Source organism: Symsagittifera roscoffensis, chromosome 10 (genome assembly GCF_963678635.1).
Source record: "Symsagittifera roscoffensis chromosome 10, txSymRosc1.1, whole genome shotgun sequence".
In the NCBI taxonomy this organism is placed as follows: domain Eukaryota; kingdom Metazoa; phylum Xenacoelomorpha; order Acoela; family Convolutidae; genus Symsagittifera; species Symsagittifera roscoffensis.
In genome coordinates this window covers 13168683-13188013 of record NC_087071.1, presented here as the reverse complement: position 1 = coordinate 13188013, position 19331 = coordinate 13168683, and the positions used below count along the sequence as shown (strand labels likewise).

The 19331-nt window shown below is 32.9% G+C and overlaps 1 protein-coding gene across 12 annotated transcripts in view; it reads left to right on the top strand.

Moving 5' to 3' along the window:
* Positions 1-19058, top strand: part of LOC134855106 (myb-like protein AA) — a 51708-nt gene extending 32650 nt beyond the window's left edge. For 5 of the 12 annotated variants that reach the window (XM_063871495.1, XM_063871499.1, XM_063871494.1 and 2 more), the window contains exons 2-4: positions 8690-10480; positions 14860-16002; positions 17507-19058. In XM_063871495.1, the coding sequence (XP_063727565.1) occupies positions 9882-10480; positions 14860-16002; positions 17507-18860 (3096 nt within the window). In that variant the 5' untranslated portion in view covers positions 8690-9881 and the 3' untranslated portion in view covers positions 18861-19058. The other 7 variants (XM_063871491.1, XM_063871493.1, XM_063871502.1 and 4 more) reach the window with 7 other exon arrangements.
* Positions 19059-19331: the final 273 nt, after the last annotated feature.

Sequence of the window (19331 nt, the reverse complement as noted above, 5' to 3'; positions counted from 1 at the left end):
GCCGAACAATCGTGCGGCGTCAGCGGCAAAAAAAATTCAGGCTCAGAATTGATTCCAAGTTGAACTGACAGTAGCTAGTTGGTCCAAATATTGGGTTAACATATTCAAAATATTTTCTTTTTTACTTGGGTTTGAGGGAATATTTTCAAAGAACAGTTACTTCAGACACATTTAACGTAAGTCGGATTGTTCATGGCTTTGCTTCTGATACGAGCATTCTTGTTTGGCAAAAACTGGCAGAAAAACATGTTTTTTTTTCGAACGAAAAGCAGCTCATTAGCTTAATTACCATTAAATTGACATTTTAAAATTGGTTTTTAATGATTTTGTTTATTTTTATCAAGCCAGATCAACATTTCTTTTGACAGGTCAAACAAAAGAACAACAATCAGATTCATGACGGCAAAAACTGACAATTTAGCGGCGACTTCACATCACAATCACCTGATAATTTATACTTTATGATATGACTACTAATAACTAACATATAACTTAGTTAATTAACCAAAAACAGAAAAAATAACGCGTTTTTCGCGGTTAACAACATTAAATCAGTTACCATAACCGGCCTAGATTTATCTTCGTAATAATCACAGAGTTTTACGTAATTTTATCTACATATTTGGTGATTACGCACTCAAGCAGTGACTTTAAGTGTTATAACCAACTATCAGAATATGACTTTATGAAGTCAAAGATTCAGTTTGGATTAGTCACATAATGACAACATATGATGTTTAATGTCGCCAAAATGTTAGCAATTTGTCTTCAGTCTGTTTAATCTCATTACCGAAAATCCGATGTTTGAGTATTTTGTTCAACTTATATTTGTCTCGAATCAATTTTGCTTCTACAGGAGCCGAATTGTAATATCAAAAAACAAGAGTTTAATTTTTAAGGTTTTGTATTTAATTAGAAGTGGATTTGATAGGTGCGAAAATTGTTTCTCTTTAAAAAAATTTCAATTAAAATTTTTCTTCGGTTCTTAAGGCTTTACGCATTCCAGATTCTAAGCTATTTTTAAATTTTGAATGACAATATAAGATGACAGCGTGTCATTTTGCCCAATTGTAACCCGCATTTTCTGTTATTTCGAATCAAAAATAAGCATAATCGGTTTTAAATGTTTTTTCGATGACTGGGTCCCGGGTCCCGTACCCAACGAAGGCCGCTTTTCTTGATAGAAATGTTACATAGATTACTTAGCCAGTTTTTTGTCTTTTCTGTACAGAAAAGATCTATTTCTTTCTTAGTTTAGAAATCAGCAATTTCTGGAAAGAAATAACCAGAAATCAGTTCACTGCTCATTCGCAACGAATACCAATAAATTTTGTATGTTACAAATTATGGACTCTTTTTTCGAAACAATTTGTCCTGCCTGCCAATATGATTGCTTCAAATTTTTCAAGAAAATAATTCGGAAACTTTTTCTTTCATGCACGCGTAGCCTCATAAAAATCCCATTTCTGAATCATAAAATATTTTTCAAACAAAAACCTATTTTTCAATTAAGACTTGAACTGTCTTTGAAATTGAATTTCCAATTTGGGTTTTGTATTTCTAAACCAATAAACAATTAATAAAAAAAGTCTAGACAAAAAGCCCTAGAAAAATAACACCGGTCTTTTTCATATACAATGTGAGAGACTTTTTCCATTTTTTTTCTGATTTTTGTATTTAGAATCTTTTATTGCATTTCTAGCCAAGCATGACCATACGCGTAAACAAATCACTTATTTACATCCTTTATATGATTTAGTCTCCCCTATAGCGTCCAAGCGTTGCAAGTAAAGTGGCGGCTTGATTGCTTTGAAGTTAATACCTGGTCCGACTGTTTGGATTTTTTTTCGCCGTTGACCTATTTCTGAGTTAATTTAGTAAATAGTAAAAAAAATAAGCTGGAGCATTGTGTAAAAAATATCCCACGCATTCCGTTCAAGCCTTGCAACGCGCTCTGGAAATTATTAGCGGACACTTAACTTTATTATCTTCAAAAATTGAGAAGCCAATTCGAAATAAACTCGAAATCCTTGGAACCAGGTAAATAACCGCTACGTTTTTTTCATGCGTTCATGATAAAAAACGGTAACAAAATTTAGATCAACCTTATAAAGTCTTCATAATTTTGACATTTTTTTCAAAATTTTTGGTTCTTTAAACGTTTTTTTTTTAATATTGAAGAAAAAAATCAAACTTGAAGGTACTGAGATATGATATGGTTTATTTCATGGGGTTGCTAGGGCAAATACTTAAATTAAATCCCCCGCGCCCAGACTTTTATAACCTCAATTTCCTCCAAATCAACCCTAGCTGTTTTAATTTCCATGACTAACAGCGCCGCGCCATGACGCAATGAAAATATCATCCAAACGATAATGAATTCAATTTTCTGATAGCTATATTGAATATCATCAAAAGCCATTTTGAAAAAATTCGCCGTGATAATATTGAAGTTCATAAGTTCAAAAAGTCTTTCAGAAAAAAACGACAGATCATATTTCGGCTAACCTTTGAAATTATAATTAATTTCGATGAGTAACTTTAGTTTCAAAGGACGGCGATATTTAAGAAATTTGATCAAACGACTAATCTTTTTTGCAATCTTAAAACAAAACTGCAAATTCTTTTGTCATTATTTAAACAAAAAAGATCTTAACCGTTGGTTTCTGCCGTGTTTTTTTCTAACGATCAAAATTTCTGAACGGTCAAAAAGGCAACAAGGTTGCTATCATAAAATTTATGAAGGCCTATAATGTTTGCTGAAATGGTGAAAAATATCCTTCAAAGCTCCGCGTTCGATCATAAAATATTCACGCGGTTACTTCAAATTTATGCATTTCACCATATGGTATGTTACCATATAATCATTGCAAATACCTTCGCTACATTTTCTTTTTTTTTCCTTCTTTTCCATTTTTATTTTACAGCGTCAAAATTTGCTTGCTTAGTGGCAAAATTTTCCTCCCGGCAAAATTTGAATTTTAAGACGCTTAGCTTTATGATTTATTCAACAGTTTCGGAGCTTAAACATGTGCTTATATGGTTCCAGGTTTTGGTGGTTTTAGCAAAGAAAAACTATTTTGTTACTCTTTAGCTTCATTTTGTAGTTCTTTACAATAATCGATACCATTTGCTTGCAAAAATTTCGACAATTGACTGATTAATTGCTGTTTTTTGTTGTATCTTCGCTCAAATTATTTCTTGCAACGCTTCATTTCTCTAGTTTTTAGTGTCTCATTTTGAATCTGGAGTCTCCAAAAAAGGGTCAAAATTCCATCGTACAGCACTGATTACCGATCGACGAAGGTTAAGTTTGACATCAAATATCAAGTTCAAATTTTATTTTTTTCACTGATTAAATTGTGATACTGCGTAAGCAGATGTAAGAGATGTTTGATTGTGAATTCACTTTCGGGATGGCAAAAAATTAGTTACAGGTTTAAGTTTCCTCTTTCAATTTTTATGTTAATCCCGCGGGTTTTTTTCTACTTCTAGACTGGTGAAAGCGTAAGAAAAAAGGAGTTACGGCCAAAAGCTAAAAAAAAACCGAGTACTGAGCAAAAAAATTGGCGCAAAAAAATTAGTTTATATCTTTCAATAAAGAGTTGGCACGTTTTCAAATAGTTTTGAAAGGTTTTCAGAAAGGCCTATGTTGCTGTGTATTTCGCATAGTTTTGAAAGGTTTTCAGAAAGGCCTATGTTGCTGTGTGTTTCGAAATTTAGTTTCAATGGTAGAATTTTTCTGAAAATTGAGCCGCTGGTTAAAAAAATGGACCCAATTCGAAATGATCAAAGCCAGGGAATGGTTTTTTGAAAATCCCTCTAAAGTTAAAGATAAATATATTTCATTAAAAGGCGGATAAGGTTGTTTCTCTTAAAAACTAGTTTAAAATAGTTTTAAAAGTTTCAAAAGTAACAAAATACCGTTGAAGAAATTTTAACCAACCTTTTTAATCACTGAGTGCTGGCTTTTTTTATCAGTCAGGTTAAAGTTTTTGGCGTTTTCTAATAAATCTTTCTATTTTGTCTCTTTTGAACAAAGTTATTACACTATTTGAGAGGTATTTACCCCCTGAGATTGAATTTGAAAAATCTGTACATTTGGGATTTTTATCAAAAAAACAATGGGATTTTGAAAATTGCCAAGTTGTTTATTTGTTGGGACAAGTAATGCTCGACATGTTTTGTGCCATTGAAGCGCAAGCCGCAAATTAACCGATCTCAAAAAAATTCCCCTAGAGTTGAGACCTCACATGACCTGCATGTGGGGATTGCAATAAATTTGAAACACAATATCGAATTATCCGAGTTTTTTTTATTGATATCTGCCATTTTCCACATCAAAAACAGGTGTCACTCAAATCCGCGACGAAGAGAACTTAGCGAGGTATCGTTAAAATTATACTGAGCGTAATTGTTTTGCGCGTTTCAGACAAACTGAATATATATTTGCCTAATTTTATCTCGAGTTGAAGTCACACCGTTGATTTTTGCTTTTTCTGTAGTATCCCAGTAATCGCTATTTTCCAGCGCCGATTGATGTGTAATTCAGAGTTTTTTGTATAAATAAAAAAGCGATTTTGTATTTCAGAGCTATTTCAGTAATTATTCCGCAGAGAATCAGCGCTAAAACTTATGAAAATCTAGTAGTTTTCAAATGAGAGTGTGAGTTATTCAACCTATAACTTGTTATTGCTGAGGCTTAGTACCGCATATTTAGGATCGAACCCCGGCACTTCACCATTCATGCTCATTTTGATAGGTTTTTTCATTGCTGTTTCATCGCTGATAATTAGTAAAATTGCCTATCGATAATATTTGCTAGTGTGGCAATGAACATCGTGAAATTACCAATGGCGATTGCTGTTTTTTTTTCTACTTTTTTGTCGCTACTTTTCAATGTGAACTCGACCCGAGATTGCAATGCAACTAAATTGATTATAGCTGTTCGGTTAATTGCAGCTTATAATTGTAGCAATTGAAATTTAAGGCTTGTCAAAAAACCCCTCGGGACTATCCCAGAATTAGAACAAGACTGCTCGAATATCAGCACAAAGCTTGAATTTTTCAACTGCCATTCAATTGGGCTTCAATATTTTTGGTTAGAAAAAGAATGAAAAAGCTATGAATGTCAATATCAAAAACTTTTTTTAATTTTTTTTCAACGGTTTGGTCTGCATTTCGTTGAATTATTTGTTTTTGTTTAGTAACTATTTGTGTCTGCAAAAATCAAAAGTTTACTTTGATCTTCATTTTCATTTAAATAGCTGGAAATTCTAGAAAAATTTTTCCAATTTTTGCATTCAATAATTTTTTTGCTATATTTCCGTAGTTTCAAGTTTGAGTTCAAGAAAAACTTCATTTTGTTTTCTACCCACTCTATGTTTATTTTTTTGTTTTATTTGATTTTTAAGTTTTGTATTTTTTCACAAAAGAGCAAGTTTTTTTAACTAGAAGATATTCAGAAAACTTTGAAGATAAAACGTCCTAGAAAAAACAATTGGTGGCTAATTTTTCCTATGCATGCAGTAATATAATCAGGGAGCGGATAATAGTTGCTTTCAAAAAGGCAAAAAAGTTACTAAGAAGTTGCTCAAAATTGACTGGAAAAGTTGCTCAAAAAGTTGGTAAAAACTTGCAGAAAAACGTTAAATTTACAACGTTTTGTTACAGTAGCAGAACATAAGTTGGCGTACAGTTTTCTCCGTCAAAAGTCTGAAAAGAAACAAGAATCGAAACAAACAAAACGAAGCACGGATGGCTGAGCTGCCATTGGATAATTAATATTCGCCAGCTGCAGCGCATCTGTGTTCGTTGAATCCGTTAATATGAGCTTCAAACAAAGAAAACTTCCGAAAAAGTTGCTATTGTGAAGTTTATTGGAAAATAGATAGTTATAGGGAAAAACAACAGAAAAGTTGGAAATAGTTGTTTTTAGTTGCTAAAACTATTATCCGCTCCCTGAATATAATACAATTTTAGTCGTCGTAATTTTATTCATTGAATGTTTCAATAGCAAATGCATAACGTTTATCTTTTCGTTATTAAACTGTTCCAAAATACCAGTTTTAAAAAACAGCAGTAGTGAATGAGCGTGTATGTAAGTAGCATTCTCATTGGGAACATGTGCATATTTATTTTTATTTCGCTTAGATAAAAGAGATTTATGTTGAGCTACGAAATTGAAAAAAAAATTTTATATTTAGTTAAAGCGGCTCATACTCAATTTGAAAAATAGCATTTTTTTCTTCATTTAAAATTCCCGCCTATCATAGTTTTGCAGTTTACTTTAATTATTTTTGTTTAAGCGATAAATTATTTAATCGAGTCTCCTCTTCAAAAACCATAATTCATATATCGTTGATTTCAATTTGTGATTATTTATTTATTTCAGCTATGATCGGAAACTCCGAATTTTGCTAGCTTAAAAATTATTATTTTCCCAGTTCGAGTAATAATCAAGCCAATAAAAAAATATTGCCTATCTTATTAGCTGTTCTGATTTCAGGTAACAATTTTCAAAACGAAAACTCAGATCTGAAAAGTCTTGTTCATACTTCTTAATCCTTTTGTCAAAATATTTTCATTGCAAGCTTGGAAAAGTTATGGAATCCAGCTAAATTACTCGCTATGTAAGTACTGATAGTTATCTTGGCTTGTTCCTTATAGGAAATAATTTTTTAATTGAGCTTAAGTGGGTGTTATTAGTTTAAATATTGTCATTTTGCCAACAATTATTGGGAATTGCATTGCAAAAAAGCAAATTTTCTTTTTTATATTCAATTTCGGTATGTATGCGAGTTCGACATTCTTTTTTGTTAATTCGTTATTTGTTGTTTCAAATAATAACTCAAAATTAGTAATTCGCAGGTTAAATAGGTTCCCCAAAATTTTAGGCCTAAAATTGGCTTCCCTATTGAAATAGCAAATCGCAGGTAAAACAAGTTCACCTTTTGTTTTGATTTTTAATGTCAGCCAGCATTTCGTGATTATGTATATTTAGCAAATACTTAAATTTTTTAAGACTGCGGCCTCGCATTTCTGCAAGAATTTGCTGTTATCTTTCCAATTTATGGTTGGGCAATTTAGCCAAGTGTGTTTTTATATTTATTTTTTCCTCTTAAATAGCTCACACTAGTCAAAATCTACACCTATTCTTTATGTACATCCATTAGCCTTAATTAACACGAGTCGCAAATTCCGAAAAATGATTTTTTTTTCATTTTGAAAAACAAAAACAAGCTTTTTTCATAATTACATCTTTCTTTTCTGCTGAGCAGATAAATTCAAATTACAATTTATACAATTGACCGATAAAGTTTTCAGGTAATATTTTTATTTTGCAATTCCCAAGGCACTGGGGTTCATCTTTCCTTCATAAATACCTGAAATCTTTCCTTATTTTGACCTGAAAAAGAATAAAAATTGTACACTTATTTTAGCTAAAAGTTCAATTAACTACCCTGCTTTTTCATTTGCTCTCCATAATTAAAAGTTTATCACCAAAAGGGAAAATTTTCCCTGGCTCATTACTTTTTCCCGAAAAAAAAACAGATATTTTCATTTTTTCTTTATAGAGGATTTTTTTTTATTGGAACCTTCTAACCATTTTTGCCAGAAGTAATTCATCCATTTTTCAGACCGAGTAAGGTTAGAATGTACCATTTTTCGTCGTCTTTGAGGTTCGTATAAGTGATAAAACCCTGATTAATCTCTTTAGCCTAGCGGGCTATTTTTCTAAATATAGTGCCCTTAAAAAAAGAACAAAAGATATTGACGGTGTGTTATCTTGGCTTTATTGATTTTTTTTTTGCACCGTAAGCGATATTCTTTTCATGTCATTCGGAGCTTTTCAGTCGGATTATTTAATTGTCCCTGTCGCTGTGTTATACCTTTCTTTTTCAGCCAAAAAATGGCCACATTAGTAATGGGTGTTTTATTATGGCATGTGGAATGTTAACGTCTGGTAATTTTGTGGAATCGACAGTGCGCACAATTTTTCAAACTGTTTATCGGAAAATTTAAGTTTTCAAACCTATAAACTCAATGATTAACACATTCATCAAAATTTTGACGACCCTGGTTTTTATTAAATAAGATTTTTTTGGAAAATTTGTTATGCAAGATGATGAAATTGATCGATAAAATATGATATCGTCTTAGTCTTCTTATAACCTCGGTATTGTATGTTGGCCTGAAACTAAGTCGACGCACGACTAACCCGATTTCAAAAAGGGCCGAAAAAGCACAAATCAAAACCAAACAATGCTCATCGCTTGATATAGTTTATCGTTTAAATTATATTTTATACACTATCGGCCGGAATTTCTAACAATTTCTGTTCTTTTCTTTTTTTTGGCAATCAAACTCAACAAACTTGAAAATCTTAAGTTTTTTTTGGCAAAGTTTTGATTTTTTTTTCCAGCTTGGGCTGTCAAAGTTGTCGGTCAATCTGACAGTCTACTAAATAGACTAACCCAGCAATATCATCCCATGCTGAGTCCGATAATCCAAAACTTATGAAATTTATCGCAAATGTGGGGCGACCACTCAAAACTAATATTGACTCTTCAAACAAAAAGCCTCGTCTCAAAAATGTAATTAACTTCTACTTAACCAAGTTAAACTATATAATTTCGGTGGTGTGTGAAATAATGATGATAAATTTATTGTTTACTTTGTGTTTTAGACGACGTTTAAGAGCTCTTAGATCTCTTGATTAATCTACCTCAAGCCAAGCCGCCTGCTGAAAGAATCAAGACTGTTCTTGCGGAAAGTCAGAACTTGATCGACTAAACAACACAAATCCAGAAAATTTGTCTATAAACATTTTGTTTACCTCAAATTACCTGCGATCTTTAGCAGTTATCCGTTGATTCTTGTCTGATAAAAGTTCGACAAATTTGAGTTCAAATTTTAGCAATTATCATTTTGTCAAGATTCTGAGCATTTTCCTTATTTCAAAAATCACATTTTTGACCTGACCTTTAACCCTTTTAGATTTGTTATTCTGGAAATTTTTTTGTCACGATTATGATCTTATTTGATCAAAAACTCAAAGTTCCTCTGATATGTTCTGTGATTGAGTATCCAATAATAGCAATTTCGAACATCATTTTTGGATTTGAACTTACCGATTATAGTTATTGGTTATAATAATCTTGGAGCCTTGAATTTATCTCCAGCGACTTAACTCAATTGTTATCGTGAGTTGAACGCACTTGTCTTGTTTTTCTAACTTGGTCAAAAACTGCTTTAAAAACAAAAACATCAAAGTTATCGAGTTTATAATAACTTTATCATATTCATAACTTACCTGTAGATGTTTTGTTTTTATTTTATTGCTTCAATCAATCTCGCGTAGGAGACTGAAAAACAGTCATTCTTTTGTGTTTTATTCGTTTTTCGAGCTTTCGTGACGCCAGAAAATTCAGAAGTAATTAGCCAGAACACAAGTTAAAAAATATATCTTCAATTTTACCATTTGCTTTTACTTACTGGCGAGCTTTGGTTTTTATTTAACTTTGGTGTTCTGGAGTTACATTTTTACCAATCTGTACCAAAATACCTTTCTGACTAAAATTGATTAGTTGTAATTTTAGCTACTGAGCTGCTAGCTGTGCTTAAGCGTCATAGCTCAGTTTTTTATGGTTTTAGCCAAAATAATTCAAACCATTAAGACAATAAAAGTCAATAAGGACAACGTAGGTTGAATTATGCAGCTTGTTTTTCTGACGAGTTTCCACAATAGTTTATTTTTAGCAATGCCGAGTTAAAAAAACTCGACCAAGGAAAAAAATCATTCTTTTTCAGTATTCCTTTACATTCAGATTCAGTTAGTAAATTGTTTTAAAAAAATCAAATTTCATTTAGATTCCAAAATGCAGCAGGCTGCTTACCAAGAGTTCTTAGCCCAAAATGGAATTTACCCTGGCAGTTTACCCCAAAACGCTCAGCCAAGTCAAACAAACCCTTACGCCCATCAAAACAACTACTGTTACCAAACCCCTTCGATAACACGTGCCCAATTCTACACCGATTACCAAGCCCTAGAAAAACCGAAAAAGCCTCAAAAAGGAAAGAGTTTGGGCAGCGCCTATCCCAGAAAATCTTCAGATTATGTCGATTTTTCAAAAGTGAACACACGTGAAAAAAAGGAAAGTTCACACCAAAAGGTCAACGTTTCAAAAGCACCTCAAGCTAATTTTGGTTGCATTCAAGAGGCAGCTAGCCGAACAGCAGCAAGTTGCGAAAACTTATCCTCGACCCAAGCTTGGAATTGCGTCGAGCAAGGTCATTGCGTTCATCATAACAAGAAGAAAAAGTCGAAATTTCTCCCAAAATTAATTCCCAACTTTTTCCGAAGGAGAAATAAGTCAAAGCACGAGAAAGGAGAAGAAGTTTTCATTGCAGTTCAGAATTTGCCGAATTTGAGAAAACGATCTTGCACGATTAATAATTGCGAGTCAATGGAACAATTGTAAGTTTTTTTAATGATCTACAACATTAAAAACATTTTACTAAAACGTTTTGTTTAGAAAAAAAAGCAAAAAAAATTAATTATTGGTTGTAAAAACTAAAAAAAACTGCATTTAGTGATGCGCCGTTCTTTTTTAATCGATAGGCTCCAGGTTCGAGTCGCAGCCTCACCCAACATATTCACCAGGATTTGCTATCATCGTTTCAAGCTTACAAAAATTTATTAGTGGAAATATTAAGCTTTTATATGATAAAAGGAAAACGTAAAAGAATTTTCAAAATTGTGCCAACTATTCTGAACTTCGTGTTGTTTTCAATTTTACCTTAATAAAATTTGAACTGCAGTGTTCTCTTTTTGTTTTCTTGGTTTGCCCGACAAATTTTTGTTACTAGAAAGTCTTCACAAAAAAATGTATACAAGCGAAACGCAAAGTAAAAATTCCGGAGAAAATTATAAAGTCGGGAAAAAGGTGCATTTGTTCAAACAGAGCAGTTATCGACTCTTTTGAAGTTTTCCACCGATCTCCTAAAATTATAATATGGAGTTGCTTAAAAATTATTCAAATAGCTATTTTTATGAAAGAAACTTTGTTAAATTTGCTAAATTCTTCAGACCGAATCGTTTATTGCTGGTTGGAATAGTAAAAATCACTTTAGACATGTTTTCGTGCATCGAATTTTAGAAACAATTCAGGGGATGGCAAAAAGCGCAGTAGTCGAATGTAGTTAAAGTTCGGATTTTATATTTAAACTTAAATAAATTGAGTAGATTTTCAACTGTTTTGGTCGACTGAGTTTTGTAAAAGAAGAAGTATACATGCTCGAGATTTTTTCGAGGGTTTGATTTTTGTCAGGGTTGTGAAAAAAAAACATTTTTTATTGAAAAAATCAATTAAACAGCGTTTTTTTATAAAAAACATGTTTTTTTTACAATTTGTTCAGTTCGGATTCTAATTGATTTTCCAATGATTCTTCCAAATAATGCCGCGATCGCCCAAACATACGTATACGTCATATTATTCAAGCAAACAACCGCATCTTATTAAGGAAAATAGAGCAATTGGGAAGGGCAGGCGACTGCAATTGGGATAAGAAGGGATGGCGCAGGGGTTCGACTCCCTGCTTATGCTAGCTTTTTACGATAAAAGTTTTAAAATAAAAAACAGTTTTCTATTTTCTGTTTTAAAACGTGTTTTTTTGCCTTGTTTTAAAACATGTTTTAAAACATTCCCAACCCTGATTTTTGTGCTACAGATTTATTCATTAAATAAAAATTTAAAAAACAAAAAAAATCAAAACCAATAAAAATTCAATAAAAAAATCAAAACAAGGATAGCCGGTTGCTGTGCAAGTGGCACAGAATGTTCCGACGACAATCATAAAAAAATACAACAAGTTTGCTCTTTTTATTCTTCAAACTAGTGTCGTTTACTTGGTGTGATTAAAAAACTGTATAGCCGGGTAAAAATTTACTGTAGTTGGTAGAACCCACATTTGTCTGCAAAATTGAATGACAAAAAATGAAAAAATTGAAACAAAGAAACAAAATAATGAAAAATTTCAAATCTCTCAGCAAAACAAAAAAAATGTAAGTTTTTACATATTGTCTCTAGTTTTTAGCCTAACAAGAATAGCAGTTTCTATTTCGGCTAAAAACATTTTTTTTTCTTTTTTGTCTCTTGCTTTCACCATAAGAAATCAATTGTTTTGATTTAATGTCTAACAATAATTGGCTACATTTTTTGCCCGAAAAACGCACATTCAAAACTGAAATCCTTAATACGTGGCCCAATTAACATGGTCAATGTCTTTGTAATTAATCAGTGTGATTCAGTTTTCAATGAAAACTCTTTTCGACAAAGTTTTTGTAATTTCATGTATTTTGAGTCTGCCGTATCTTTTGAGATTTTATAAATAATGCAATATTTTAATTTTTGACCCTAATTTTAAAGTGACTTCGAACTATAGCAAAATTTGATAAGCGCACTTGAGTTTTCTGTCTCTAGCTCAGCTTGAAGTAAATTTGCGAAGTGTTTTTACTGGGACGAAAAATCACTCGAGAGCGACAAATGTCTGACATTTCAAAAATATTTGGTTTTGCTCGTCCCATTTCTATTTTTAAAACCCTCTCTAACTTTTTTGAATTATTTTAAGCTTTATAAGTTCAACAGATTCTAGTCCACTCAAACTGCAAGTTTTTGTAAGTTAACAGTAAAATTAGTTGTTACGATTCCAACTCATTTTTTGAGGTTGGGAATCTTAGAAAGTACATAGATTTCTATAGCTGTATAACCCTGGACTTAAATATCCAAACCAAATGATATAGAATACGCCCAGCAAAATGTTTGCAATGATTCAGTTCATTTTGTCTCTTGGTCACAAATTGTTTTTACCACTGTCCCTTAAAGGAATTTGATTCTTTTTGAACTATTTGAAATCGGTCGTTAGAGCAATGAAGGTTAAAAGTTGCCGGAAATTGATGATTATGTATAATCACTTCAGGGGAATTCATTTTCGTAATCAAAATGACCTTTGAATTAAAACGACCGAAATACAAGCATTTTTGTTTCCTGCCAATACGAATTTTCAAATTATTTGTTTTATCTTGTTTAAATTAAATCTACGGTTCTCTTTTTTGCAGACAAAGTCGAGTTATTTTTTTCGGGTTATTTAATTCTTTTTTATAAATCTCTGCAAAATTAGCAAAAATCAAATCCTGTACGGCAAAAAGACATTACATTTATAACGAAAACGAGTTCAATTTTGTTCGGCTTTTTAATTCTATAAAATTAAAACCTAATCGGATTAAATTTTTAGTTTTTTTTTTTGGTTTTTTATTATGTGTTGTGAAAAAAATGGATCTAGTCATCTTCCAAAAACTACTTAATTTCAAGATGATCAAGTACCTTGTCATATGAACGCTTAAAGGATAGCCATAGCCCCACCCCTAATTTTACTACTCGTTTTGGTCAAGACAATATCAATAATTCTAACCGCATTATTGATTTTGCATTACTTTTTATGACAGCAAGAAATGCATGAGCACCAAAAAAGGTGCTGTTTTATTTTTTAGCTCAGCTGATCAAAACAAAAGAAAAATACTGTCTTTTGTTATTTTTCAAGTCAACTTTTAAAAAGAATTTACTGCTTAATAATTTAAGTAGCTTATTAAATCGGCATGCACACCTTGCAAATTTGTGATGACTTTTTGGAATCAAAGAATTTCCTTATAGACGACATTTCAGATCTTTTCCGGACTTTCACCTGTAAAAAGCGAACAATACATCAAAACAGATGTTTTGTTGTGGCATTATGTGTATAATACGATCCATAAAAGGATCAAAATGTTTCACCTGAGCAAAATTTATCTTAACTTATTTACAGTGAAATGTTTCTGACAAAAAAATTAAGGTTAAAACTACCTTCTTTGGATTAAATTTATTTATATTGTTATGATTTGTAATCTTATTAAGATGACTTTTCTCAATTTTTTAACTTTTTTTCTGAAAAAATGAATTCATCATTTTTTGCTAAATTGAAATTAACAGAGTAAAACAGAAAAAAATTTGCTGAATTTTATTAAATATGTGATCCACGATCTTTATTTTGAGAGGGTGGCTATTATTTATTGTGTGAAATATGTCAAGCAAAACATTAAAAACATTATCCCCTTCAAATGTGAAGCATTGTTTGTCTTTAAACCGATGCCTGGAGAACAAAAAAAAGTGACTCATTCACAAAACGTCACGGAAGTCTGGTTTTCAAGTAAAATGTCGGTTGATCAAGACTAGCTTAATATATTATTCATTTTTTTTTCTCGTTTTCAATAATATACTTTTGGTTTTTGCATAACATTTTTCCCAATGATTTTATTTAAACTACTAGCTTTTCTTTGCCGCTTACGCATTTAATATCTTTTCTAACATATTTTATGTCAAAAGATAAGGAGACTCAAATCTACATCAATAAACATAATTAATTTCTTCCATGGTTGAATAATAATAAAAAAAATTTAATCCAGAAAAATGAATCATAGGAATCCAGACTTTTGTTTACTGTTTCCCAGTCTAATAGAGCACATTCATGAATAATTCAAACAATTACTCAACTATGCCGAATGAAATTTCTTCACAGAGATTCAAAAAATATCGAAAACAAATACTTGAATTTAATGAAATTAAGAACTTAAAACAAACAAACAGCAACAGGTTAATAATCGTCTTTAATGAAAGGGAAAATTACTTTGTCTAAACATAAATTCGTGTTTTTTTTTAGAATATATCCATAAAAACCAAAAAAATAAATCAATATAAATTGACTTGTTTGGACTCGAACCCTAGACCCTGTGACTGACAAAATAACTTCTTGTTTGCTTTTCAGGTACGACACTCCAGCCTACGAAACTCGTGACTTCCTCGAAAATCGATGTGGCAACGCGTGCAGCCGAGTGCCACCTCTACATCCCGGCAACAACCCGACTCCAACCAACGGTCTCGTCAGCCAATCAGATTGCTTGAATCACTTGCAACCTTTATACATGTCGTCGGCTCAGCAGCCGTATTGCGACCGAAGCAACGTGAGATACATGCAACCCACTAGTATTCAACACTCGAGAAATCATTCGTTCGGGAATCACTCGTACTACAAAGACCCAAACTCGAATCAACCGATTGTTTTCCAAGCCGAAGATCCTATTCAAGTTGACAAACTAGTTTATTACCCAATTATAACAACCGATCGGTCTAATACATACGTAACGTATTACCCAAGCACGCATCAAACAGTCGAGCCAAATCGTCGAGATTATCAAGCTGCTAGTTTTACGAATAATTACATTGATTTGAACGCGCATTCGAACCAGGTTTATGAGAGTAATTTCACGAATAGCGGTGTTAATAGTAGTACTAATAATTCGGTCCAGCAAAATCATTATGGTACAAGTGCTTGTTTGCAGCATCAGAATCATCATCAACAGCGAAAACAACAACAACAACAACAACAGATAAATAAAAACTTGTCAAACGTTGTCGCTACAACTCATAACCATCATAATCAAAGCCAGATGCAAAACCCAACTTACGGTTCAAAACGGGTTGTAGAAAAAAATCAGCCTATTCATCAACATCATCATCAACAACAACAACAACAACAGCATCAACAAAATCTTTTGGTGCCTAAAAGCTACCAGCAAAGTGATTACATGTATCGTGATTTCTCTGCTGAAAACCAAAATGGACTTCAAAAACCTTCGGAAAAATGTCGAATGGAACCGAATAAAACTTCAAGTCCTGTGATTTTTGCCAACGAAAATGTTCAAAACTTGACAAGCGAAACCGATTTGAACAATGAACATACGCAAGAATCAATGACAAGCTGCAACGAACGAAAAATGCGAAGTCCGAAAGTTACTTCGTCCAACGAAAGTTCCGATAACGTTTTCCACGGCCCAGAAGCACATCAAAACTCAACAGCCCAAAAAGGTGGATTTTCACGTCAAGGCGCTAGCGGTCCCTTAAATTCAACGTAAGTTTTTAATTTTCGTGAAGTTGACAACTTCATTATATTCGTTCGATAAGAAATACTTGACATAATTGCCAACTTCTTACGTTTTTAAGATGGCAGTCTTTAAAAGAATGTAGCATAGAGGGCTATTAAATGTGTAGAGGACTTTTCGAAAGTGCTTGAATTTTCGTTTTCTTGCGATAAAAAGACAATTACTTTTGCGCAGATGTTACTTTGAGTAACATGATTTTTTTATCAACTTGCACTGATTTTAGTATTGACTCATTTTGTAGCCTAGCGCACATTAAAAAAATGGATTTGATTTTTCCTCATGCAAAAGGCAAACCTCAGACATAAATTAGTCATAATGAAAATCAACGCCTTCGATTTTCATTGATGTTTAAATGTCTAGGCTTAGAACTGACAATTGTTTTATCTGATTTTTTTTCGGTAATTAGTCTTGTTTTTTTTTGCCTAAGGATTTTTCACCTTGAACAAAACAATTTTTTTTGTAGATTAGCGGTTTTTAAAATTTCGCTGTGATGTTTTTCCAATTGAAGTTAATCGCATATTTTTGGTTCTACTATAATTGTTTTTCCAATTTTTCCGGTTTGGTGAATTACAGAATATTTTTGTTCAAAAAAAGTTGTTCACTCCTTTGCTCAAGTTTATTTTCAAGTTTCTTCTGAAATCAATCTTTATTCACGCTTTTGCGCAGTTTTTTGCTTCAAATGCCATCAGAGATTCGCGGATATTAAATTGAGGAAATGCTAAGATTGGTATCGTTTTGATATCAATTTGGTATCACTTTCTCAGTAGGGAAATAACTAATCAAAAGGAAGAAAGTGGGACGAAATTGTTTGAAGGGCTAATTGATTCTCCGATTCATTCCTTATTGGGCTTTTCTCTTTTACTATTTCCCCCTTCTGGTACAATTGGGTGCATTTGATTAAATTTTCCATTTCCCCGCAAATAATGATGGATTTTTTTTGTTAGGACTTGATCAGTTTTGAGGTACAAAATGTCTTCACGGATTATTGTTTTGATCAAAAGATAATTGGGTTTATTAGGGAGTGCTTGAGGAATTGAACAGGGGACATTTTCTTTGAATAACTGCAGATTTGCAAAACTAAAAATAGAAGACAAAATTAAGTGCAAATTTGAGGGATGAATTTTTGAAAGAAAGGAGCAGCAATTTTGAATGAGGATAATCAATGGTTTAGATCAGCTACTCTCTCGGAATTTTCTTCACTGTTATTTCTTGCTTGGTCGTTTTTGTTTTTATTTGTTATGATTCAATTCTGCGGTTTTTCTACAAATTTTTTAAAATAATTGCGAGCAGTAGTTTTTACGCTTCAAATTTTTGAATGGTGCAAAATGATGGTAAAACTTTTAGGTTTATGATTGAAAAACGAACGTAAAAAAGTTCAGCAAAAAAATTTTCGGGCAAATATGTTTTGAAAATTCCAGTTACGATGCTTACTTTCCTATTACTTTTGAGCTAAAAGTTTCTATTGTTTTTCAGAAGGGATTCCAAAAACAGCCGTCGATCCCACAAATCTCACAACCACCCGAGTTCATCCTCAAAGCAACGAGTGCTATCCTTGGAAAATTTCATCGCCGCCACAAACAACCATTCAGTTTCGTCATCACCAGAACATAAAAGCAGCGGTTACGCAACACTCGATACTGCCAATTCCTTATTGGTCAACCAATCCTCGCCTCGAATCGCGTCAGCCAATCAGAATCCAGTAAATATCAGCCAATCAAATCACTCAAATTTAGACGTGGTTGTTAGCAGTACAAATACGCCCACACCTCGGAGCGCTTCGGCGACAACGTTGCAAGCGCATTCTCAAGGCGGGTCCGCGTTGCCGACACCAAATCTGAGGACCAATCGGCAAGCACGAGTACCGCTCGGTGATATCCGGAAGCAATCCTCGTCAAATCACAGAGCCGATGTTCGCGAAGCCGAAAGTATCAACGGTCGACAAGATTCGAAATGTACTCAAACCTATCCTGAAGTTACGGCTCAAGTTTCTGCCAAGTCGTCGTTATACGTTCCGCAATCTTTGCCATCAACGAACCCAAATTTTCGACTTAGAAAGTCTTCGGTCAGTGAAGCGATTGCAGAATCACCAACACCAAAATCACCTGTAAAATCACATCAAGTTAAATACTACTTCGATTTTAGTTTAGCATCCGCCCAACCGAATCACCTTAAGCAGAACTCATCCCAACAACATTCCAGACAAAATACCGAAACTTATAAATATCTGCCAAATGGGAGCGTCGACTCTCCGCCCCCGACAACAAGTAAAAACCACGGGCGGTCTGCGCCCGCGTCGCCAGTTTTGGGCGAAAGGTTCTTGAAAAATTCTAGTAATTTGCTTTCGACTAAATCGACTCATAATCCAAGAGAACCAGATTACTCAACCATAACGTCTAAACATTGCCAACGAAATCAGTACCTCGAAACGAAATTCGATGTCACTGGTAAACAATTTGATCAAATGAAATGTATACAAGATAAACAAAATGCAGATGTGACTTCTAGTGGATCATTTTATCGAGGTTCCGAGATCGATTTCAAAAAACTGCACCAGTTTTTTGACAGTCAAGGTGCCAGTAGTAGTACATTACGTCAGTTCAGAAAGAAAAACAGGAGTTCAACTAACAACCCAGAGGACCTAGGTTCGGTTCCCGACGTGGGCGACCCTAGACCGTTACCTTATGCTGGTGTTATTTCTCAGCAAGGATTGGTCGAAAATAATTTCCATAACCCGCCAATGACAGATTTCGAGAAAACGTTACTGGTCCTAAATTGGCTTATGGAATGCCAAAAAGAGATAAACTTGGAAAAAGTTTGCTACTTTTGACAAAATAAAGAAAAAAACTGAAAAAAATGTTAGACAATCAATCAGTTTCATACTATTTTGAAGTAGATTTATGTGATTTAGTTTTTTTTAATGTTGCAAAATAAGTGTTCAATTTTTTATCAAAACTTACTCAGAAGTACTTGTTAATATTTTGTTTATACGCCTTGATTTGGTGTGCCTTTTAGAGCTTATAAAGTTTTGTCGCTTAATGAATTTAATTTCAAAATCAATCTTTCTCTTTATACGATTGCTCGGCTATTCAAAAAAGTATGGATCTTTTTTCTGTCGAAAAATGTTTTGAATAATGTAGCGCGTTTTGCTTTCGGAGCACTAAAGCCAAATAAAATTTAATTTAAAATTGTCACAGGTGTGCTTCATTGATTTACAAGTTTCTGGATATTTGAAGAGCTTGAAGTTTGATTTAAAATTATTTCATGTTCCTCATCACTAGAATTTTTATCGAAGTATACT